The sequence below is a fragment of the Zeus faber genome (assembly GCF_960531495.2).
Source record: "Zeus faber genome assembly, chromosome: 1".
Taxonomy (NCBI): Eukaryota; Metazoa; Chordata; class Actinopteri; order Zeiformes; family Zeidae; genus Zeus; species Zeus faber.
Window position 1 is genome coordinate 58,350,442 of NC_137193.1, and position 25,211 is coordinate 58,375,652.

The 25,211-nt window shown below is 43.9% G+C and overlaps 2 protein-coding genes across 4 annotated transcripts in view; both read right to left on the reverse strand.

Moving 5' to 3' along the window:
* The window catches only part of niban1a (niban apoptosis regulator 1a), a 26,827-nt gene extending 12,218 nt beyond the window's left edge, over nucleotides 1-14,609 (reverse strand). For all 3 annotated transcript variants that reach the window (XR_013844214.1, XM_080002530.1, XM_080002529.1), the window contains exons 1-5: nucleotides 14,418-14,609; nucleotides 3,130-3,260; nucleotides 2,800-2,928; nucleotides 2,570-2,687; nucleotides 1,181-1,345 (exon numbers count right to left, since the gene is read on the reverse strand). Coding sequence is in view for 2 of the 3 variants with exons in the window: in XM_080002530.1 (XP_079858656.1) it covers nucleotides 1,181-1,345; nucleotides 2,570-2,687; nucleotides 2,800-2,928; nucleotides 3,130-3,260; nucleotides 14,418-14,472 (598 nt within the window). In the remaining variant the exon portion in view is untranslated. The remainder of the gene's footprint in view (nucleotides 1-1,180; nucleotides 1,346-2,569; nucleotides 2,688-2,799; nucleotides 2,929-3,129; nucleotides 3,261-14,417) is intronic.
* Nucleotides 14,610-15,751: 1,142 nt separating this feature from the next.
* Nucleotides 15,752-24,906, reverse strand: trmt1l (tRNA methyltransferase 1-like; the record flags this gene model as incomplete). The annotated part of the gene is made up of 16 exons (XM_080001526.1): nucleotides 15,752-16,553; nucleotides 16,855-16,984; nucleotides 17,226-17,291; nucleotides 17,396-17,559; nucleotides 17,669-17,747; nucleotides 18,254-18,444; nucleotides 18,692-18,904; nucleotides 19,197-19,449; nucleotides 19,647-19,726; nucleotides 19,880-20,000; nucleotides 20,149-20,305; nucleotides 22,323-22,387; nucleotides 23,441-23,554; nucleotides 23,756-23,818; nucleotides 23,929-24,042; nucleotides 24,846-24,906. 16 exons carry the CDS (start codon nucleotides 24,904-24,906, stop codon nucleotides 16,364-16,366), a joined length of 2,061 nt encoding a protein of 686 aa, XP_079857652.1. The 3' UTR covers nucleotides 15,752-16,363.
* Nucleotides 24,907-25,211: the final 305 nt, after the last annotated feature.

Genomic DNA, 25,211 nt, shown 5'->3' on the forward strand with positions numbered 1-25,211 from the left:
CTCGTAGCTCTGTTGATTCCCATTGGATGCACAAGGCAGAAATGTAAATAAATATTTATTATTTTATTTAAATATATTTATTTGCATTCCACACAGCTTTCAGAATCAGAATCTGAATCTGAATATGAATCAGAATAGTCTTTATTGCCAAGTAAGTTAACACGAACAAAGAACAAAGTAAAATACAAGTGAAATATATAACAATATGTAAAATAAGGCGGTTTTAGATTGTTTTTTTTGTCTGTTTTTTAAATAAAGCTGTACAGGTTGTGCAGAAATGTGCATTTTTTCTCTTTGTGCAGGAATGTGCAAATTCCGTACATGTCAACAAAGATAAATGCAATTTAACAATAATAATCTTCAAAAGAGTTCAACACTAATGTGATTGACTCCGGTCCACTGATAAGAAGAGTCTTCAGCCATCACAAATGACAAAAGACGATCAAACTTTCATCAGTATGCCTCAGAGCTGGTGTGGTAAGTCTGTTGCCATGGTAACAGTTGGCCTTGGTTAAAGCCCCGCTCTGAGAATGACAGGTCCACGGTGGATCATAGATTCTAGTGGTGTAAAATGCAAATGCAAATGAAATAAAAAATGCATTCCAAAAATAACAAAATAAACACCAAGAATAAAGTCGGTTCTCGTTGTAGTGTCCAAGCACTGGAAATACAATCCAGTTTAAATATGGATCGAAAATAAAAAGATCGGAATTAATTTAACATCCAAATGTGATACGATTTTCAAGTGCAACTACAGATCGTCCAGTCGGATTCTGGTTGTAGTCGCAAGTTATTGGGCAAAAACTGGAAACATCCCATTTATGGTCATTTTGAGACATTGCAAACTTAAATAGTCTTTCCATATTTATTTTTACCGTTTTATCTATGAACCCTATCTTGTGGGAATGAAGCCAGAATTATGTTTGTTTGTTTTGATGGCAGGGATTTAGTTGCTTTTCCTTCCTTCCTCTTGTTCTGTGGACTGGATAATAGAGCGCACTTTCATATCCTAGAATTCTATGCCGAAGGTAATCCACTTTGAAAACATTTGGAGACGGATTGAAAAGAAAGCGTGGCTGTTGACCTGAAAAGCAAATTTTATTTATTTTTTTTACAAAACAACATCTTTCTGCCTGCCAGCATCCTTTTTTTTATTTAAAGTGGGAAGGCTCAGCGCTACCTTGGTTCTGGTGGCGGATGCAATCCGACAGGATGGAGAGGAAGTCCGCCTGCTTGGCCTCCTGCCGGAAGCAGAAGTAGTAGTCCCTTCGGTAGGGAAGACGCAGGTAGACCGGGAACTGACCGGGCATACCGGCCAGGGGGGGTGCAAAATCCTCCTTCACATCTGCGACACAATACAAACACAGTATGCCTTCATGCCACGAGCTTAGTCCCGAAAACTGTTTGTGCTGATTAGCTTGTTATTGTCGACCGCCAGGCAGAATGGCAAAACTGAGCGCGTGGACGGCGTTGGAAGGTCTCATGCAAACTGCCAGCAGCCTGACCTTTATGCATGATACCGGAACCTTTGTTCAATGTTTAAAAACGTGAAAAACTCCTATGAAAACCACAGATGGTAATAACACCTTTGTCTCAACCTTTTACGCCTCACAAAGAACCTCGCCTTCTTTGTTAAAGGTGATCTTACGCGATGATATATCCTGCCCCGTCTTAGATTCCGCCCACCCACAGCCCCATTCACACGGTGAACACACACGTTCATGGAGAAAGAGAAAAGGCAGAGCGGCCACGACGCTTGCGCCCTCGGCGGTGCCAGAGCACCGCTTATCCGATGTGAACGCACTGCGTATTTTCCAGCCCGGGTTTCAGTCTCGTCTCTCTAAAGGTTTGAGCGGGAACACGCAGCCTTCTTCTGCGTTTTGAGCCCTGTATCTTAGTCTGAGAGGAGAGGGAGTTAAAGCGTTTCCAGAGAGAAAAACTAAAACTAAACTCCCACGTGCAGGTCCTCTACAAAGCTAAAAGCAGCTTAATGTAGGTAGGAGTTTGGGGGGGGGGGGGGGGGTCGGAAAGATTTGGTAAAAAAAAATGCTGCTCGGAGACGTGGAATGAAAAATACGTCTTTGTTAACTCACGTCCAAATATACGTTATTAATACACACGCACATGCACAATCACACACACACACAATCACACACACACAGAGCACAGGCCAAGTATCACTTGATTTAAAAAATATATATATATATCAAATATCACTCTGTTTTTCGAGTCAATATGTTTTTATGGAGTTCCATGGAGTACCTAGGTTTGTTTGTGGAGTCCAACACATCAACACTTGAGTGTGTTTGCGTAGGTGTCCAATTGATTATAATTTTGAGAATCTGTGGTTAACCCAATAGGATTTTCCAACCATAACACACAGGCTTTCAGGCTTTCCCCTGTGTAGATTTGTGACGCCTCCCCCTCCACATAAATGCATCCTGAACTGACACGACTGCATTTTTTTTTTTTTTTGTCTTTTTCAAGCTCTTAGGTCCCTTCTAGCCCTGGCGCGTTGACGTAGGAAAATACCTTAAAGTGATCCCTGAGTTGTGTACTCTGTACTTACTGCTGGTGTTGTCGGGGAAGCATTTGTCCACCATGCTCATGTAACACTCCTCCCTAGTGAGGACAGCTCCCCCCGTGGGTAGCAGCTTGTGGCGTGCCGAAACCCCTTTCATATAAGACTAAAAAAAGAAGGAGGACACGAGGGAAGAGTTTTAAAAAGACTAATATAGAGAAGGAGGGTTTTAATCAGGTGTTATCTCAGTCTCAGGGGATTGGTTTTGGGGGCTTTACCTCCAAGCTGTCGTGACACTCCAGGCAGTAATTGGCCCTCACTACCACATAGCGCTCCCTCCACTTTCTTGTCTCATCAAAGTGGAGCACGGCGTCCTCGTAAAGCACCTCCCCCTCCTCGGGCGTGTCCTGGTGCGCACACACACACACACACACACACACACAAAAAAAACATCACACGCGTGCCTGTTAATAAACACATTTACATTCATGCTTTCTCTCGTCTCGTCTGTCTTGTCGAGAGGAATTTAAATGTGTGTGGAAAATGTTCAGCATTCCAATAAATCTCGAGTGTTTTCAATCAACCGATTAATTTAAGGAGCGATGTACCCTCTGTTTGAGCAGCTGTGTGATCGTCTCCTTGTGCTGCTCCAGGTCATCCTCCACCTGGTGGAAATGGGTGACGGAATACTGCTTCCTGTAGTACGGACTGAACTCCTTCAGCTCAGCCTCAGCTTGGCCTGCAAAGAGGCGCACACACACGCGCACACGCACACACGCACACACGCACACACACACACACACACACACACACACACACACACACACACACACACACACACACATTGAAATAAAGAGTGAAAGTGAGAGGGACAGAGCTTTTAGGATTAAGATTGTTGATGGTCAGAAATGTCATTCAATCAGTCAAAGGAGTTTTCAGCACTAACGGAAAATACAGTTTTTAGATTTGGTAATAGAGAGAGTTTGGAGTACACTCTCGAAGATAATCAAAACAATGCCAACTACTTTGGGCTTGTACTTTTTCGGTTTGCATTGTGTAACATTTAGCAATGAAATTTGTAATAACAATATTTTCGTTGACATTCAAGTATCCTTTGTCAGACAAAAACCACCGCTTGGACGATACTTTGCTTTAAGAACTATTGTTTATTTCCAGACGCAATATTTCCAACACTCAGCATCCAACAAGCGGTGAATGGATGTCCGTCCGTCGCTAACGTTGCCAAAGAGCCTGGTCCATTTCTCCGAGTGGAAGACAGCTGAGCGCCGCCGATCCGTGTACAGCCGTACAACCATTTCCCTGTCCCTCTCCATCCAAATTAAACCCCCTCGCGCTGAGCGGTGACGTTCCCAAGTCCTGTCTTCCATGCGAACAAATCCCAGATATGTCACTGGACTCCAGGTTATCTAGGCATAATATTGCAATTAGCCCGCCGAGTTTACACAAGGCAGCTGTTGCCGCTCATTAGTGTCATTCTGGGTTAGCGTGAGTAATTGCCAGAGAGCATACAAGTACCCAATCAGCCTGCGTGTCTCTCGGAGCATTAGGTCTCCAAGGCCGCTCGTGATCCGTGGCTTTAAAGATGCATTTTTTTCCGCTTTCCTCTGCTTTGCGTCGCACTCTCTTCCCGGCTACACGGAGGGGTCTCTGCGAACTGTCAACCTGATTGCTGGCAGTCGGGTGATTATGCTGGGAAAAAAACAGTCTCCCATTTCACCGAGTTCCCCCTTTGCCAGACTTGATTCTTTACGCCGGGTGTTCAGTTTCCCAGGAAAAAGCAAAACAGATCAAACGTAGTTTCCAGGGATGCACATGGGGGCAACAAATGACTCAGTGTCACCGCAGGTTCTCATTCCCGGGTTTGCATAATTCCAGCTTCAAAACACCGCTGCCAAAACTTCCCTTTTAATTCATGCTTCTGCTCCTTTTTGAAAGAGAGCATATTGATTACACATCAGCTGCTATTCACAATGACCTACTACCACTAAATGCATAAACATGCCCGCGAGAGTGGTTTGTGCCAAATTAACCTCCATGTGTATGGCTGTGTCATTATCTCACACAGTGAAGGCATAATGTGTTATACCGAAGATGACACATCCCGTTCTGGATTACTATGGAAACACAGCTAAATGAGCCGGACTAACGCGTAAACCCTGCGCTCATACAGCACCTGCATCGCTGATTCACACCGCCGTTTGAGAGTTCTGAGTTCAAAGGCAATGGAAATAGAGAAACATATAAATAGATGAAAAGGCTCCTGTCGCTTGCTTAGGTGGAGGCCGCAACTAGTTTACTGTCAGTTGCGCCCAAACAGCGAGCGACACAGAGGCAGTCGGCGAGCGCAGAGACGGACCAAAAGAGACAGAAAGACAAACTGAGAAAGAGAATACATTTTAAGCGCGGATAGAATTGAACAGCGAGATGGAAAGGGAGATAGAGGGAGAAAGAGGGGAATGCCAATTGGACGGCAGTTTTGAAGGAGGGGTGTGTGTGTGTGTGGGGGGGGGGGTTATCCTCTTCATCAACAGCTGCAGTGGAAGGCTAGCTGGACCCTTCCCCACGGGACAAATCTTGTTTTTTTCCAGACTCGGGCTGCCGAACAATATGGCGTTTAAAGGGCAGTTCCGTCTCCTTTCCCCAACAGCCTCGACAAGGCCTTCCCCCGCTGATTAGCTAATCAAAACACATTCCATCAAAAAAAAAAAAAAAAGGCGCATGCATTCAAACCAAACTTAACCAAACCAAACCATTCAAAAACAATGCCGTGCACACACAATCACAAACACTGGATATCCTGCTGCCTGTTATGGGTGAGATCCCAAAAACAATGCAACGTGATCCCATTCACAATGTCTATTTCCCTCTCTGAAACTATCTTTTGTCATGTCATGTCATGTCATGTAATTTCTTTCTTTCTTTCTTTACCTCTCTCCCTCATTCCCTCTCTCTATCTGGATTAATGGGGGAAAATAGATGAAGCATTGAAAAAGACCCTTGATCTAGATTCAAACACTCAATTTCCCCAAAGACGTTTTTTTTTTTTTTTTTAAGGCACCACCCATTCCCACAAGAGGAACTGGCAGAGAGACCGTCCTTACGCAACGCATGGCGAATGAGACCGAGTGATGTCATTACTGTAGTCGACTCACATTCACATGCAGAGTATTTAAAGTCGTGGTCTTGGCTCAACCTCTTTCTCTTTTAGTCGGCTCAATATCACTCAGGAGATCGGGCGATCACAAAGGGAGAAGCTTGAGTTCTCCGCACAGCAGCTTTTAAGAAGTCATTTTTCTTGCCTTTCTCTGGCTCATATGCATATAGAAAGAGATTTATACCAGAGGTCCCTAGCTGTTTGAGATTAAATGATTGTGTTCCAATAAAGCGATTTGGGGTCCACTCGCTGCATGGCGTCATTATAGGAAGCTGAGATGGTCATGTGAGGACAAAACACTGGGCAGAAGGTTCTCCATAATGGCTGCAATTGTGAGTTCATCCCAGTTCGCAGCACTCTGACATCATCTGAGCATGCCGAAGAGAAGCCAGCCGTGATTGCTTGCATGCTCTTTATGCAAAGTCATTGCCAGCAGAGATTTGTTTATTATTTTCCCTTTCTAAGTTAAATGTTTGGCAAACAGCATACGTCGGGAAGGAGGTGGGCGTGCGCCCGCGTGGACAAGCAAACCAACTATTCAGCTGTCCTCATTTAGAGAACTTTCTGGCTGCCAAGGTGACACATATCCACACAGAGATGTTTGAGAGGAAAATAGAGGAGACGTGACCGGTATTTAGTTATTTAGTATGTTTTTATTCACACATTGGATAATATGGTAGCTTTGATGCTGAGTAACATGTTTCAATGCGTCTAATTAGTACCAAGGATGATACTCGTGGTTTTTGTCTACCAGTTCTACGTACGCCCAACCCAAACTCAAAATAAACGGATCTCCATTTATTATCTGAGCGACGCCCTCTCTCATCATCTCGTTTGTGCTTCTCTAAAATAAAACTGAGGCCGTGGCACCGCAGGCTGTCAGCTCTGTGGTAAAACAAAAACAGTATGTGAGGTAGCGTACGTGTTCTTACTAGAATGCAAGACACGAAACTGGAGGGACCTGCTCTGCTAGTTTACTGACCTGACATCAGAACAGAGGCTGTGGAAGTCGTACAAAAAAAAGCAGGGTGTTTCCACATACACACGTGCCCCATATTTACCAGGGTGCACGCAAACTCTATCCCCTGAACACAAATGTGCAAAAATGCCATGTTGTCTATTGCAACATACCAATAGAAGTAGTAAGTAACCAATAAAATAATTCATGATCAATAAGGTGAAAATATATTCCTGTGCAGGGTCGCAAGTGTTCTGGAGTCTATCCCAGCTTACTGTGACTGTGTGAGAGACAGCTTGAGTAGGACATCAGTCCATCCCAGACAGACACACACACACGGGCGACTGAGGGCCTCAAATTAGCTGCATTAACCAACTTTTTCCTTTTTTTTTTAAAGTGGGAGGAAACCAGACCATCCGGAGGAAGCTCACGCAAACACAGGGAGAATGTGCCAACTCCATGTGGACAGGATCTAAGAGGAGACTCAAAGCCAGGACTGTGGTGCCGAGAGGCAACCTCACGACCAGGCTGCTGTGGTATTAACACGTTTTTCGTGAAGCATCGAGGCTGATAACACGTCTGATAATGAAACATATGTTACACACACTGATTCACACTGTCAGCTGCTGCAACGTTTCCTGAAGAAAGGGGATTCCGCTAGGTTGTGATATACAAACGTGAAGCTTCTTTGTCATTCAGGAAGTGACTGAGACAAAATACAAGTCAGTACAAGGAAGCAATGCAGTGGACAAGGAGACGGGTGGGGGGTTGAGGTGGTAGGTGTAAGTTAACAGAAATATGACACACATACTGTATATTTACCTCCTGTGTGTGTATATTTACCAGAGGTTGAGTAACACAGGACTCTAACCCAGTGTTGCTTGTTCCTGTAACAAAAAACGAAATAATAATAACAATAACAACAATAACACGACTAATAATGGAAACCACTCGCAGGAAGCTACGGTTTTTGCTAGCCCTGCAATATGCATTTCAAAAGTGTTCAGGCTAATAGTGTTCAATCACAGTTAACAAGGGGGGGTGGTTGATGGGCAAATTGATTGAATGGTATTTTGAAAGGTTACTTCAATGATCATCCCTCAAAAACCTGACACCTCTTTATAGCTCCCCTCCCCCCATGTGCACACACACTGCTGTCTTTTTCACCCCCACATACACACCTTCAATAGTAAATGGAGTTACTGTAGCTTTGTAACTACAGTTCTATGAAGGAGGCCTAGGGGACGAAGAGCTCCCTTTGTCTTCTGAAACCAATTCAGTAAGACTGATGGGTATCCCGTGGGGTATAAAACCCTAAGGGGCTACGCCTCCTTCAGAGAACTGTCAATACAAGGCTCCAGTAACTCTCGTTCTATGTCAGGAGGCTCCGCTCCATAGGGGCTACGCTCCTATTGGTATACTAGGGGCGGAGACCCCCAATACTGTACTGCCTGCTGGACCCATACACGCCCCTAGTGCGTAACGGCCCAGGGTGCAGGCTGAAGCAGCCGAAGCCGGCAGTGGACTTAATCTACGCACACGCATCCCTGGTTATCCATTGTGCCCCACTGAAGGACCAATGGGAGGCAATTAACACTACACAAACTGTATCAACAGAGAGAGTGTTAGTCACTAAACACTTGAACCATGTCAAAAAATCTGAGTGGCCCGTGAAAGGTTGCAACACCGAGCACTACTGGGAAAGGTACTCTGCACAAACGTTGCACAGCTAGAAACAGACAAATTGGGGCGGCAACGACCAGGACGCAGCCATACAAATGTCATGGACCCCAAGGCATCTAAAAAGGGCAGCCGAAGCTGCCACATCTCGAGTAGAGTGGGCACGGAGAGTGGTTGGTGTAGCCCAACCCACCGATTCATAGACCATCGCGATACATTTGCATAGCCAATGAGATAGGTACTGTGTGGAGACCGGCTGGCCATAGCACAACAGTTGTCTTGCCACCCGAATTGGACAACCGATTGCTCATTGAACGCCGCAGGCAGCGTGTCCCACAAGGGGCACTCGGGCGGGGACAGGGAGTCATGCTCTTCCCTGCCAAAAGCAGGTGTAGGGAGAGTTGTCTCCTGTCCTCCTCTTACAGTGAATCTATCCTTCCCTGACAGCAGTGGCAAACAGTGGTTTCTTGGATGCACAAGAACCAACCGAGGTCGGGGCGAGGTGATGGGCATTTGTTTCCTCCAGACATGGTGTGCTCGTCCTCTGAGCTTCAAATCCCACTACATTGCGTGTGAAGAGATTGTAGGGTGAGACCGGAGTGCAGGCCCTGCCAAGGGCAGCCCAGGAACCCCGGTAGTAGCAGTCGAGAGAGGGCATGGCAGTAACAATAGACTCCGTCGTCCACTCCTGATGCACAAACACCCCCCGCCCCCACCATCAAATCCGCCTCCGTAGCAAATGGTGGTGGAGGCATGGGAATACCCAAGCACCCCCAAGCGGAAGTGGGGAGGCTGTGGAAGTCCACCCGGAGGGGTCAGCCCCACAGCTCCCCGTTGACGGGGCAGGCCAACGTGATAGAGGCCTGGCCTCTGGCGGTCAGCTCGATGCTGGAAAATAAGGTGACATACCTGGGTGGAGAGGGAGACTGAGAGAAGGTGTCCCCTTCGTCCACGCTGAGGACGTCTTCATCGTCCCCGGTCGGTGGAAAGGAACGGAGAACACTCAGGGCTTGTGGCCAACTGGGCCATCTAGCCGGTTGCGGTACGGTGGACCTCACTTTTTCTTGCCTGTGTATTTTTTTCTCTTGAAAAGCCCTGCACCCCACAAACACTCCCGTTGATAAAATTACAAGACCGCAGATTGTTCAGTTCTTATCTATAAGACAAAATCTTCATCAAATAAATTCTTAGTAGCAATTTTCAATTCATAGTTAACATCCGTAGTAATGATGATTAGTGGTTTATAGATCAAAACATGGTAAGATCGTTCTCCAAAGAGGGGGATTGGTGGTGGTTCTGTGTAACAAAAAGCGATGCTCTTGTCATCCTACATGTCAGAGTTATTGCAGCAGTTCTTGACGATTTAAGAACTAATAAAGAGTTGCATTGCAGGTTCAGAAGTGGGACTCCACTTGAAGACTTACTCTGTCCTAGATGCATTGGCATACAAATACTCTGTTGTATGCCAAGCATGCTGACAGCACAGGCGATGGTCTCCTCGCCTCCGCAACAGTCCGGACCCGTGGCACGTGTTCTGTTAGGTGTTCCACGTGGCGGGCATGCTCGGTGGCCAGCCGAGCATGCCCAGCCGAAGAGAGCACGAAGGGAGCACAGGGTTCATATTGGCTATGCTGCTCCATATTGGCTGAAGTGAGTGGATGAATGAACTCAGTACTTTCGCACACACAGTTGGTGATAAACCAATAGGAGCATAGCCCCTAAGGGGCGGAGCCTTACGATCAGGTGGGGACAATCATAACCTGCAGAACCTGTTTGTTCCCAACACACCAAAACATCATAGGATGGAAACGCCTGTAACTCAGCTGTAATGTGTTAGTGCAAGTGTGTGCATGTTTGTATGTGGTTGTGTGTCTGTGTGTGTTCTCAGAAAGGCCCAACAACCAACACACGTAGATACTCAATCAATAACAAACAAACTTAAATAAGCACACAGCTGAGCTGTAGGGAGTAGTTTAGGTAGATGCTGATTTTTAGGAACTTTAACAAAACCTCTTATTTCTTGGGATCCACATTCACTGGACACTATACACAAACGTAGCTTTCCAAAACAGACTGATGGCTACTTAAATGGGAGCATTTTTGCCTCCCATTTGTATTGTGCGCACTGAATACTCAGCCAACAAGCCTGAGTAAACAACAGGTGGGTCTCGAGCAGAGGGCAGGGGAAGCAGTTCCCTTCTCTGCGAAGAATGGTCAAGGGTACGGGTGGTAGAATATTTCAAGCCCTGTGGAATATCCGAGGGATGGTGTAACACTGGGGCTACCACTGGAACTGGAACTTGGCCAGATCTCGATTGGTGCCTGCCCTGTAATACTCGCTTCTACAAGAGTGCGAAGCTTGGCCAAGCAAAGCAGAGGTAAAATTAGCGATGTCCCCGTTTGATTACCATTTGATTATTACATCTGCTCATAGGCATATGGACCCCGACCATAAGTTATCTAATATGAATCCACAAAATCAACGCAATAGAGGTGGGAAAAGTATGAGTGTTGCGGCCAACTGCGCCTGTGAAGAACTGGGTGACAGAGGAATAATGACATGGAGTCGTGCTGAGTGTTTGGTGATTGGTAAGAGACTCGGAGTCTGAAAGGCTATGAGCTGAGCACCAGACGGTCGGACACATCACACAACACAAGGCTGAGGTTTTGAATGAGGATGGCTCTACAACAGAGACTTTGTTTGATCGCCCAAATTTCCTTTGATAATATTGATCAACGCACGGGTCAACAGACAGGAGACCCACAGCCCTAGTTAACATGTTGTTTCGTGCCGGTATCCAAGTTGTTTCACACCACCACATTAATGTTAATATGCCCTCATAACCCTAACATCTCTCTCATTTTTCCTGTTTTTCCTCAGCTACGCTCTACCGCCCTATAACTCAACACACACACACACACACACACACACACACACACACACACACACACACACACACACACACACACACACACACACACACACACACACACACACACACACACACACACACACACACACACACACACACACACGTATGTATAAGTAATGATTTGCCAATGAGAGAACTGCCATTTATAATTAATAATGTCTAGACATTCTCAAATGTACTCCAGACACTCAGGTTTTCACAAAATAAACCACAGATAGGCTCCCTGGTGAAAACGTCCACCTATTCACTTGTCTTTCTTCACACGGTGGAGACGCTTGGGGATGCTGTGGCACGGCACACGTGGCAGCATCGCACTTTGAATGATTTAGCCCTTGCTCATCCACGACGCAGTCCCCGACGTCTGCGTCGAGGGATAACAGCGTTGCGTTATCCCACTCAGGGCAGCACCCAACCCAACCCCAAAATAATGGCTTTAGCAGAATAACTTGCCTCTCCCGAGCAGACACACACACACACACACACACACACACACACACACACACACACACACACACACACACACACACACACACAACACAGATAGACACACAAAGACGGAGAAAGGAATTCTTTCTCCGTGAAATCATCGCACAGGGCCGTTGATCAGTACAATGGCAGCCAGGAAAAAGTGACGAGGCACGAAGACATAAACACGAAAAGGCTCGACTGACTCCCACAGTCCATCATATGCACTTTATGAGATCACAAAGCCCCCCCCCGTAAAACAGCAGAGGATTTTGACTGATTTCAACTATCTATAACTTTTGAGGTTCAGCTATTTCAGCGCAAAGGCTTAGAACTTTGATGTTCTACCCCTTGTGCACATAGGTGACCCACTGCGCACTTTAGGGTCATTTGGCAGCTTTCAAGTTGTTGTTTTTTTGCACCATTTGAAAGCGGAGAATCAGAGCTTCCAAACAAGGTGCCACTTGTGCAAATCAAGCAAATATTTTTAAAACTATGACTTGTTAATGACAAGGTGTGGCTGGGTGTGAGATAATCACCTCCAAAGTTTTACCCGCACCAGGTTCATTCAGCCAGCTCCCAGAATGCAAATGGGGTTGGCGGACAAACAAAGCCTCATGGCTAATTACCATACTGCTGAATGGGCCAATCACGAATAGCTCAACAACACACAGCTAATTTTGTTTTTAAAAAACCTTTTATTTAACAGTAAGAATATACATGTTTTACAAAAGTGGAATTATTTTGGAGTTTAAAGGTACGGACAACACAACAAAATGTAGAGTTTATCAATCTTATGAGTCTCAGAAAGTCTGAAATCTCAAAATCTGTCACCAACCTCAACGGACTTCATCACGTCATCAACTTCTTCCGTTGTAACAACACCGGTCGTATCGTCGGTCTCCTCCGGTGGTTCTTGAAAATATTCCGTTTCATCGTCACATTAAGTTTGAAATGTTCTCCAAGTCCGGAGTAATATGAGATTCAGCATCGCTTTCGTTCTCACAGACAAGTGAGACCGAAACACCCCCGTGCTGCGCTTTAACCGTCTGTTTACGGAAGTGACGTAGGTGTGTGACGCGAAGGGTTCTTCTTCTTCGCCGCTTTTCGGTTTTGCATTGTGACTTCACATTACATAGAATATGGAGGAATGATCTTCACCTGGACGGTCACTTTGGAGGAAACCATCGATTGGCGTTGTTCAGCGCTGTTCCGCGTCTCGCTAAGTGAACTGCGTTTCACCATGTAATTTAACGGGAATATTTAACTCCACGGTTTAACATTTTTCTACTATTTATGAATCAAACTCGGTTTTGAAAATAGGTTGAGAGATTAAAAAAAAATACAAGGGAACACAAATCTGGAAAAACCTAATTTTCCTTCAAGAAAGGTTTTTTCAACTTATTTGGCTGCTCCTGGTGATTTTAAAAAATGCGCAAGGTGGCGGCTTTTGCTGTGGTGGGACACATTAGGTCAAACAACCTTACAAGGACCCGTCCGTAGCGGTTTCTCCCAACTACCTGTGTGCTAGATTACGTAGGTATAGACTAGGTATAGATTGAAGCAGCAAATAATTTATTGTTGTATTTCAAGAGGTTAACATTATCGCTGAACAATTAATCAAAATATGACCTGATCGCGATATGGCCAAGTGCAATATCCAGATCGCAGAAGCTACAATTTTTTGATGAAGGTAAAACGTGCGACAAAACACAATTATAAATGTAGTACTGTAGTGATGCGGACAGTGCAGAGAGACGCCCTGGCCTAAAAATCTTGTTCTTCTTCGTATCCGTCAAAAATAATTACAATTGGATTGGGGTTTTTCTTTTTAACCGTATCGCGCAGCCCTAGTTAACATGTTGTTTCGTGCCGGTATCCAGGTCGTTTCACACCACCACATTAATGTTAATATGCCCTCATAACCATAACATCTCTCTCACTTTTCCTGTTTTTCCTCAGCTACGCTCTGCCGCCCCATCACTCAACACACACACCACAGACACACAGACACACACACACACACACAAACACACACATTCTCTTGTCTTCCCCCTGTACATGGTACACCTGCAGGTAGAACAGGTCTTGGTGCTGGTGGCTCACTCTCACTGTTCCTGCGGGAGGAGGAGTGAACAGACTCCTTCTGAAATGCCTCACAGGACGCTCGTCCGTCGTTCACCTCCATTTTTGCTTGATTCCAGGCGATAAAGGGTGAAAGAAAGAGAACGCGGTCGTCCAATTTCGTGTGATTCCAGCCCGTAGGTCATTTCCGTGACATTTCGGCACACGAGGAGGAAAGCAACGCCAAGGAAACGAGGGGAACGACCTTGACAGGCTCGGTCAGCCGCGCGTTTCGGTTTTATCTCCCCAAGTGAGAGCCCAATTCAGCGAATGTCTTATTTGGTCTTTCGTGCCCAATTCCCGTCTAATCCGAGTCCTCGCTGCACGTCCCCGTCCCCCCCCAAATAAAAAGCACTTCTCTCACCTCACTTCTGAGCGACGCATCGACGGAATTCACAAGACTTTAGAAGCGCATCGGGTCAGAGGGGGGAAAAAAGCCTTTCACCGCTCACGGATACGTCCCAATTCGCGGACACATGGACGGGGGAACCGAAAAGTTCGGGCGGCGCCGCTGCAAATACAATTGAAAAAGTGGGGAAATCCACGCGCGCGCCACGTTACCTTTGATGTAGTCGGATTTGCTCTGGTCCAGGAGGCTCGAGGCGGAGATCCCCATGATGGCGGAGCGGAGGGTGGAGGGCGGAGGGCGGAGGGCGGAGGGAGAAGGGCGCTTTCCACAGGTGAGACCGCGGCTCCGGCAGGTAACTGCTGCTGCGGCGTGGACCGTGGGACGGAGCGGAGACGCTCTCGCTCTCTCGCTCTCTCGCTCGCTCTCTCCCCCTCCGGGTGGAGTGGAGTGGGGTGGGGTGGGGTGGGGTGGGGGGGGGGGGACACGCCAGCTGTTTGGGTGGGGCAGCAGTGACACCGTTCGCCCGTGATTCGGGCGGGAAACGGTGCGCAAATGGTGACGTAAAAAATGGTTGTTTGGACAGGCACGCACGTCTCTGTAATTCCAGTTAGAACTGAAATTACATTTTCATGTTTTATAGTATTTATAATATTGAATAACTATTTAAAATATTGATATTACATAGAAGATAAAGATTTATTACATATATATCATATATACAATAATATCATATATATATATACATATATATATATATATATATATATATATATATATATATATATATACAGTATATATAGAAATACAATAGATAGTAGATATATAATGGAAGATTATTTACATATTTATTTAATATTTGTTTATTTATTGGATTCTTTAAGTTAAAATAAAAAAAATATATATATAGTTTCCGTATTGTTATTATTAGGACTGCTATTATGAAATTCATATATATATATATATATATATATATATATATATATAAAAAATCCTCCTTCGTTTACAGATGTGGACATGTGTTATTTTACTTTGACCTCTTTCTTGACTGTTTTTCTGCCTGTGAATGGTGCATTAATAAATATAATATTTATTGAGCTATTTATTTAATATAATATTATACTATAAAATATCTATATTCCAAAGAATATAATTGAGGAAGTATATTTTAAAATCCTTTATTTCAAAACACAAATATTATCAAATGCTATCTTGACTTATTTGCAAATAACAAAAAGAATAAATACACAATAAGCTAAATGCTATTTTGGATATTCTTTCTGGGAGGTCGTTTCCAGGTTTCGGTCAAATCCTCTAACTATTTGCAACACACCTTAAGGAATAAGCAAACTCTCCCTTAAAAACATCACCTCTTACAATCCTCTTCACAAACTTACTGGTGATATTATATAATATTAGTCCTGTGTGATAAAATATAACTTTCAACTAATTGGTTTTAGTAACAGAAAAATTCAGTAATTGTTCGAGGGAGATGGTTTACTTGAAAACACACGCATACTCTATGATATTGAGGATATGTCTTCGCTATCACTGCACATCTTTAACCAAGTTGCAGGTAAGGGATAATGGTGCTATATAATGGCTTAAACAAGTCCAGACAAGTGCTTCTTTGACCAACAAAGAAATCCAAGGAATGCAAAGGGTGGATGAGCATTGCAAAAGTCATATTCTAGGGACACCAGCGTCATTCAGGCTTTCCAAAACACATTTATTACCATTTTGTAAGCAAAGAGTAACAAAACAGAAAAGATCAATCAGAAAATAAAACCATCAACTTGCTTGATAACTCAAATGAAAGAATAAATAGATTAGCATGCAAAAAAAATTAAAAAAAAAAAAAATATATTGGCTCATGTGTGCTTTAGGCTTGTTTTGGTTGCCTTATTAAATATAAATCAGCTCAGTATTAAAATTGACATCAGTGCAGAGAGAACTCCTATTTCACAGGGTTGGGTTCAATTGAAAATGTGCGTAACAAAACAAATAGACAAACAAAAAGCAACTACTGGATCAGCATTCATTCGTTGATTAGCAACTACAAAAATCGACTTTGTGGAATCATGACAGGAGAAGCAAACGTATTAATACGGTACACCAAGAATGGAGCGACCCCCACCATTTATCACAATCAAGTTGTGCCTCACGCCGTCTCCTCATTGACCAGGCCGGTCTGAGCCGAAGTGGTGTTGGTGTAGTTGGGAATGCTGTACTTTGTGAGGACCGATTTAAACTGCTCCAGCGTGGCATCCGTCCGAACCCCCGTGGGGTCAAAGTGGGTCCGGCTCACCCTGAACCGGGCTTCAGTAAGGTACTGGAGGAACTTGTTCAACCTGCAAAGGGACAAATGGATTGGGACGACATACGCATGGCAACTAAACTAAAGTGACTCATTTGATTTCTACAACACTGCAGTAATTTTCTAGAATGCGTCCTTTATGATGCAGAGCTGAACGGACATTAGCGAATAATATAATTTCATTAAGAGCCATTGTTTTCATAGCAGAGTTTGAAATCCCACAGGTTTTAAGCATTTTTCTGTGCTCCTCATCTATGGGCTGTGATCTTAAAAGGCAAATTTTATTTGTGATACAATGAAAGGGTTAAGAGGAGATGTATTCCTAAGTCGCTTACTTGGGCATGTTCATGCCTCGGATACTGTGACGGTGGATGCTGTAGTAGAAAGCCGGGTGCTCCAGAGATGCGTCGGACTTGAGCTTTTTCACGACATTTCCGGTTGTCTCCTCGGCAGTTTTTCTTTTTCCTGCAGTTAATAAAAGAAAAAAACTTTAACACAACTTTACTTTAACATTAATGAAAGAGTGAGGGGCATTGTTTTTTTTTTTGTTTTGTTTTTTTAAAGCAACACAATACCATGACTTTCCTATACAAAGCATTGTCATTGTGAGACGTCATTTTGAAGGGGTATTTTTGGGCAAAATTGCCCCCTGGAGGTCAATGATAGACCTGCTGCTGTTGAAGAAAAAAAAATGCAAAGAACTCACCCGACTGGTCAGCACTTCCTGATTCCTCCACCCTGTCTAGGGTTTTAATGACCACGCCGCACTCCACTAAAAAAAAGAGAACGCAAACCAGTTGCATTACCAAAACAGTTTGGGGTAAAATACTTTGTGCAATATACATAAACGGGTGGACGGTGTAGAACTGGATTTACCTTGGTCAGTCAGGGATGAGAGTCCATGTGCAAAAGACTTGAGCGTGGTGCACTCGGACTCACAGATGAGGGTTTTGACCAGGGGCTGGATGTCATCCATGCTGTGCTGAACGGCTGCAAACAACATTCTCCTCAGAAATCCGGTGTTAAACAGGGGGCCAGACCTGGGAAAACACATAAACAGCTTATTACAGAAACAAACCACCAAAGGCCATGGCTTTAGATGTTTGAAGTTGATGCCTTTTCAGAGTTTTAGGGAGAATGTTACTCTACCATAATAGTCCTAGCTCCACGGCCGTCTTGCCAGGCATGCTCCCATGGCAGTTACAGGGCAATTGGTTATAGAGGTTTCCTGAAGAACAGTGTCCATAGTATAGATTATAAATATTTACCACATATTAATACAAGCCAATTGTGTGTTAGTGTTTATTTATTTATTCTTAATCAGACAAAATAAAATAGTCTTTGTTAAAACTGCCAGAACATGACAACAAATTACCTAGTTAATTATAATAATTAATAGAGAGGGCGTTAATAGGGCACCCCCTTCTGGCACACATTAAAAATTTTAATGGAAAATTTCTAATGAGCTCAATTATATTTCCATTTGATGTATTAAAAAAAAAAAAAAAAAAAAAAAAAAAAAAGCTCACTATATTCAACTTTAGATTTAACAATCCCTGGGACACAAGTGGACACTAGACGCTAAATTGAAACTTTCACTGGGAAAATTATTTCCTTTGTTGGGACATATTTTAACTCCAAAGAAACAACAGCACAGCCCTGTAACCACCAGAAAATCCTGAAAGTTACACTACGGCAATGAATTTTAAAGAGAGCAGACTTTAGTAGACTCACCATCCACCATGCTGCCTTGCTTGAGGAAGACCCTCTCTTCACACCACTGGCAGTGGATGAGCTGCCGTAGCCTATTCACCGACTCGTCGGCCTGCGTCGGGCCCCTGAGGACCCTCACCACCACCAGGACAAAATGCTCCAGTGCCACGGCGAGAAGCACCTCGATGCCCTTATTACAGCGGGCCGCTGCTCTGCAATGCATAAGAAAACGGATAGACCGATTTGAAAACTTTGAATATGATCACCATCATACATGATGTGTTAAGACAGCCTTCATGACTACTCCACAGGAAAGAACCAGAGCGGTGTTGTGTTCTTACCCTCTAGTTTTCCTTGCTACACACAGTATTATCAACGCCTTGCAGGTAATTGCGGACAGCTCTATTCATGCCACTGTTGTATCAGATATAAGCAACTTCATATGAAAAGAACCCCTACCTAGCAACAGTGGCCACCACCATACGCGCAGACAGCTCTTTGTAGTACTCCGTGCGGACAATGTGGCAGCCGTAGTGACGCAGGGTGACGTTTGGTGACTTGGCGTACAGCGAGCCCGTATCCGTGGACGTCACTGAGATGATGCCCAGGTTTCGGACATTGCGGAACGCTGCATCCAGATAGTTTACCGCCGTACCGAATGGGTCCAAGTGACTGAGAGGGATGTATAGACATGATTATGACAAAGTTCTCTCACACACACACACACACACACACACACACACACACACACACACACACACACACACACACACACACACACACACACACACACACACACACACACACACACACACACACACACACACACACACACACACCTTTAGAGTTGGGGAAACCTTTCCTCCTCTGGCAATTTATCTTGTTTTTGTTCTTTAATCAATCAAACAGATTGGAAAACAACATGGACGGTTCTGTTTCCTATGTGACCAATGCCCACACCTACACATAGTCAAAGGAGCGCAGGTGCATGATGACGTTGGCATCCATCTTGGCGACCTCGACCGTGGCGATAGGCGCGCCCTCGTCTTCACTGCTCTGCTCGTCGGGTCCAGAAGAGCCCCGCGAGGCCCCATCCACCCTGATGTGGTTGAGATCGCAGTTCTCTTTGATCATTTTCACACACACCTCGCTGATGTCCGTGATGGTCACCTTGACAGCACTGCGAAGGTGCTTGGCCCACTGGAGGCCCATGATGCCTGGGAGAAGGGGGGGGGGGGGTTTAATTGAGCTTCATCCTTAAAAAGAGCTACTACCAATCTACCTCACATCCACTTGTGTTTTTACTGTTACTGAAATGGTATCTGGTCAAAGTATTTATAAACAACAATTGCTTCCCTCAGGCAAATAAGACTAGCTTGATTATCAATAAACAGGTACAATGCAACCTGTTCACCTGTGGCCCCAAAAGCATCCAGACATTCCACGGGGTTCCTCTCCTTTGCCAGAACGGCCAGGGCACAGAACACCAGCTGCCTGAAAAGACACACACATACACATAATTTTCTATTGTTAGTCTTCCATATAACTTCAAATGTCTGAGAAAATAAAATTCAGGTGATTACTGTGGACTTTTTGGGCAAATGACGCAATACCGTATAACCAGTCAACAGAAACCTCTGGACTGACCTGTTGGTCTTCATCTTGCGGCTGAAGTAAGTGTCACTCTTCTGTGGCGTGGTGTGATTGGGGAGGAGCTGGACATTGGTTCCAAGCTCCTTCATTATCTCAAAGGTCTGGCCGGAGGGAGCTGACAAGAGGGTGGATACATTAAAAAGGAATATAGAGACACTTATTTTGTATCATAACCCTGCCATAAAAATGTACAGAACATTTTTATTTTAAGACAAAGGCGGATGAAAAGTGTAGTAATGAGTCGTCAACAGATTTGACTCTACCTGTATCTTCATAATAAACGTCGCAGCTGCTTGGGTAGCTGGCTTCTGTCTCTCCCTTGTTGACGTGACGTTTCAGGTGGCTGATCATGTCGGTTTTGCGAGCAATGGTGGCAGAACACACTATACAGTGATAGTGAGCCACATGCCTCCCTGCTGCCTGGAGGGGTTATACAACAACAATAGAGAAATATGTGTTGGGTTTGTTTTACAGTTTCCCGGGTTCTCTGAAACGCAGCACGCTTTTCCGAGTTCACATTGAACTCTGCATCTGTCGTCGTGACACAACAAAATGGGGTTCCCTCCGATCTGTCGTCTCCTAACCACTATGCGGACTACACAGTGCAACCCTTCTGTCTTTGAAACAACCGTCCATGTTGCCTGTAAACCAGAACTTCTCATTGTTCAAACCCACCGTGTTGTCTGTGGAAATAGAGCTGCACTCTCAGTGACGGGTGGCTGTTTGGCGCAGAGTCGAACACGTAATTTATGTGGGGGTTTTTTTTGTTTGGTTTTTCATTTATTTATTTTAAACTTAGATTACATTTTCGGTAGGTTACGTCCCCATGAAATACAAAAAACCTTGTTCTGTGAGTAATTACTATTGCACGGCTTTTACTTTTCAGACGTCTCGCTGGATCTTGAACGCACCACTCTGACGCACATTTCAGTGGTTTCGAATGGACGCGCTGACAAAAGGATTACTTTTTATTCTATTTTTTATTAATCCAGCAAAGTAATGCGGACCACGGATTTAAAATATCAATCGAGAAGATCTGACATCTACCAGGTAAGAAGCTATATTAAGCATTTATATAGCTTCTTACCTGGTAGATGTCAGCAGATCTGTTTGAAATCGATAGTTTGGTGACTTCTAAAGACTACAAAGTGACCCAGTCTACACCGCCCAATGGACATGGTCCAACTGGACATTCCCAATTGGAATCTGTACATCTATAGTAAATAATATGATGATGTCATAAAGCCTCTGACTGTAAATATCATCTCAATCATTTTAGAACGAGATGTGTGATGTGTCATTCAACCAGGACCAACTGAATATTTTGGGGCAAAGTTGTTCGGTTTTTCACTAATATCTGCTCCCTATGTGGATCGATTTGGATGAAATTCAAACCATGAGATTTTTGTGACATAGCAGTTTAAACCAGGTACGTAGGTTATGCCGAAGTATGTCTTCCAGATAGTCTTAGCCACGTTGGACAAATTTTGGCGTCAAATGCATTGGCTCGTCTCGGTAATATCGTTCTACAGTTTTTCACAAATATCTGCTTCGAATGTGGTTCGATTTGGATTAGACTTAAACCAAAAGGTGTTTGTGACAGTGTGGTTTGTGACAGTACAGTTAGGCTTAGTTAAAGGCTCCTAGATGTAATCTAATTAGAGAGTTTAATTAGCCCTATGGGCTGGACCTCTAATTAAACAAAAATAAAATAGGTGTACTCCCCCCCCCCCCCCCCACGAGGACAAATAGGGGCTTACATAATATAATTCATTAAAAAGTAACCTACGGAGCAGGACTAAAATAAGCCTTTTTGATACTGCACAGATCAGCAGCAAGCTGGGAAATTATAACAGAAAAAAAGGTAGAAAATTAGAAAATGGCCTGCTCGTTCCCTTCCCTTCAGGCCTGGCAATAAAATGTGTCTTGGGTGATCACAAGTGGACAAGTCTAAATAAAGGTGTGAACGCACCCAGGACGCATTGAGATCCAATCACTCAGGCCACATTGGGAGGTGGTCAGTGACGCATTTGTAATACTATCTGAACTCCCTAGCGGGGCTGGGACTGCCTCATCAACTACATCAGAAGATATACTGTATGTGCTCGTGAACATGCTAATGTCATTCTCTTCACATTTATTTTCAACCAAGACGAGTATTGAGACGCATAAGGAAACCATTTGTGAACAAGATTCAAGAGGTTTATTAGTCACGTACAGCGCGCCATCTCAACTGGAGCGAGGCAGGATAAATACTGGATACTGTTCTGATCCGAACAGGGCCGGTGTGAAATGTGTGCTTGTGAAGCTCTTTGGGGCTGCACTGTGACAAAGGACTGCATGAATAAACTTGACTTGACGCAAGGATGCACCCGAAACGAGCCGATTTTTCTTCAAACAAGTGAAGCTGTCTGAAAGTGTGCATTTCAATTCTTACCTGGTCTCCACTGAGGCTGGGCTTCAGTTGTCTGCACGACAGATGACAGATGCACATTCTCTGGCCTGTTACAGGTTACAGGTCAGAAGTTAAAAAAGGATCCAACCCAGGCGAATCTTTGGTTGCAAAGCAAACTGTGGGTGGCAAGTGTGCGTTTTAAGAGATCTTTGAGGTGTGTTGTCAAACAATTCAGCAACCTTTGATCTGTCTGCACAGGAAAACCTAACTAAAATAAAGTACGGTTTAATAGAAGAGCTTCAATCCGGTCCCATGAACCATTTTCACTTTACTTTGAAGGAATACACAAAGAGCAAGCAAATAGACTGATATGGAATACCTTCACAATCTTTAATAAAGGGAAATAAATGCAATATATTCCTCCGACTAAATCACACCTGCTTTTCGAAAAAACAAATGTTTAAACAAATGTTTTATTTTATTTCTTTCATATGAGCAGTGTTAAAATAATATAGCGCCTCTGGTTGGAAACAGTTCCATACGTCCTTTTGTGACCAGTCGCGCACATGTTGTTCCTGCACGTAGCCGCTTGTGTGTATGTTGTTCTGTACGTGCGCCTCTGGTTGGAAACAGTTCTTTGTGATCCATATGTCCTTTTGTGACCAGTTGCAAACATGTGGTTCTGCACGTACATTAGACTATATAAGGGTCCAGGGAAGAAGGAGCGGTGCTCAGACTTCGCGAACTGACCCTGCGCCATAGCTCTGTCAGGGATACGAAGTGCAGACCCAGAGACTCTGTATCTTGTACTTTTTGATTCTGCCGGACAATAAATATGACCAACTCAAGTCGTGGTACGTCCCCTGATTGACGCTCCTACCCATCAACAAGCATGCGGAGAACCTCGAAGGTAATTGTTGTACTTTAATTGATCAACAGAATAGAGTAATTGATTAAAACAGGTTTTCCTCCCAACAGCAGCATTGCTGGATCAGCATAGCTGTGCCTTATGAGACGGCTTAAAGATTTGGCATAACTCAATGGGACAAAATGACAATTCAACAAGAACGCTTTGGATATTTAGGAACTTCAGAGTAAGGGACAACTAAAATTACAAAAAAATGTTGGTACCAATTGATGAGGTTATATTATGCTCATACCCTCAAACTCCACGTAGACTTTCCAGTGGAGGTTCTGGAGGTGGCGACGCAGCTTGTGGCTGTAGCACGCTTTGAACTTCTCCTCTGAGCACAGGGGACAGGACTTCCGCCCAGCTGTCGGAAAGCCACAGATAAAAAAATTATATATTATATATATATATATATATATATATATATATATATATATATATATATATATAGATATATATATATGTAAACACAGAGATTATGCATAATATTTTGTTTTATTCAAGATTATTTGATTTCAAAAGAAGTGAAACAGACATTTAGATAGGGACCCCTCGAATGACCTACCACCATTCAGATCAACAAGCTTCTCAAGGCCCTCCAATTTGGTCTGGATGGAAATGTGTCTGTCTGTAAGGAGAAAATAATACCCATTATTATCATTAGGACAAATTCTGACAGTGTAATATGACTCTCTGCTGGTATTTAGTTATGACTCAACTTAGCCGCTGAAAAATTACCTTTAGTTGTCACAGATGGTTTGGAGTCACTGTCTCCACCAGCTTTATTCTTTACCACAGGGGCTGCATCATGGTCCTCTGCACCTGTCCCATTGCCATCACTCTGACCCACATCTTGAGGAATAAAACAAGATAGAGATTAAAAAGCTCAAATACTATGTTTACTGTTCTGTCTATTACTGTTATTGCATGATATATTTACTATTATTACCATTGTGCTTGATCATTGTAATTTCTGTACAACTGAGCAGCCATAACTCGAATGCACTATTATGTTTTGTATTTGATACGCTCAACAACACATTTAAAGAGAGGAAACTCGTCACATCCTCAGAACTGTTACTGTTTCAACTGTTGTGGTTACAATTTAGTACAGTAATACCAAGGAGAAAAACAATACATTGTTTTGTATTCAAACTGGTCCCTGTGGCACTGTAGGCTTATTTAAACGAGGCACTCGCAAGTGAACGCGAGTAATTGTGTTGGTTAAAAACGCAGCGAATAAACATAAACAAGATCGGTCCAACCTCTCTCTCGAAAATTGTGCGCCTTTGCGGTCCTGTCGCGGAGCTCCGCGACGAGGCCGTCGTATAGCGAAAATAAGCAGCCCGTAGAAACGCATAACTCAATTTTGACGCAATAACTAATCCCACCCAGTGTTACTTTGTGGTTAAAAGGCGGTTCTCGGTAGCACCGTTTAGCAGGTTGGTGTAATCTCCTCTTTCCAGCGTCATCTTTGGGCACTAGGTCCCATGGCGGAGCTCCACGCTGAGGCCCACGTTTACTTCAGCAGTTCTAAACTCATATTTGCAGCGAAATCGCCCCACAATGTTGACGCTGGTCGCACTAAAAATGAGCTCGAAATTAAGTGTCCAATAAGCGGCGTTCAAATGACAAATCGACGCAGTTTTCTTTACCTTTTAAATCAACGTCCCCCTGGTGTAGCTGAGCTGCGTCTCCTTCCTTTACCTCCGCCATGATAGACTACAGGCAAAGGCAATTCCACACGGTGTATATAAAGTGCGCAATGTTCCCTTTTTGCGTTCGTGGTTCGATCAAAACGTATGTTTATAAAATTAAATGAGATCAAAACACTTTATGAATACATATTATTGCATATTATCAGTATATATTATTTTATAGAGATGTGGGCCTCGTTGGTAGTTATAAAAATAGCAGTCAAGGCACACATCAAATAAACTGTGCACAATTTCTTGTTAGTCTCAATAGCACCCAGCGCAAAAATCATTTATGAAATTGTTTGTTATTTCTGATCTGGAGAC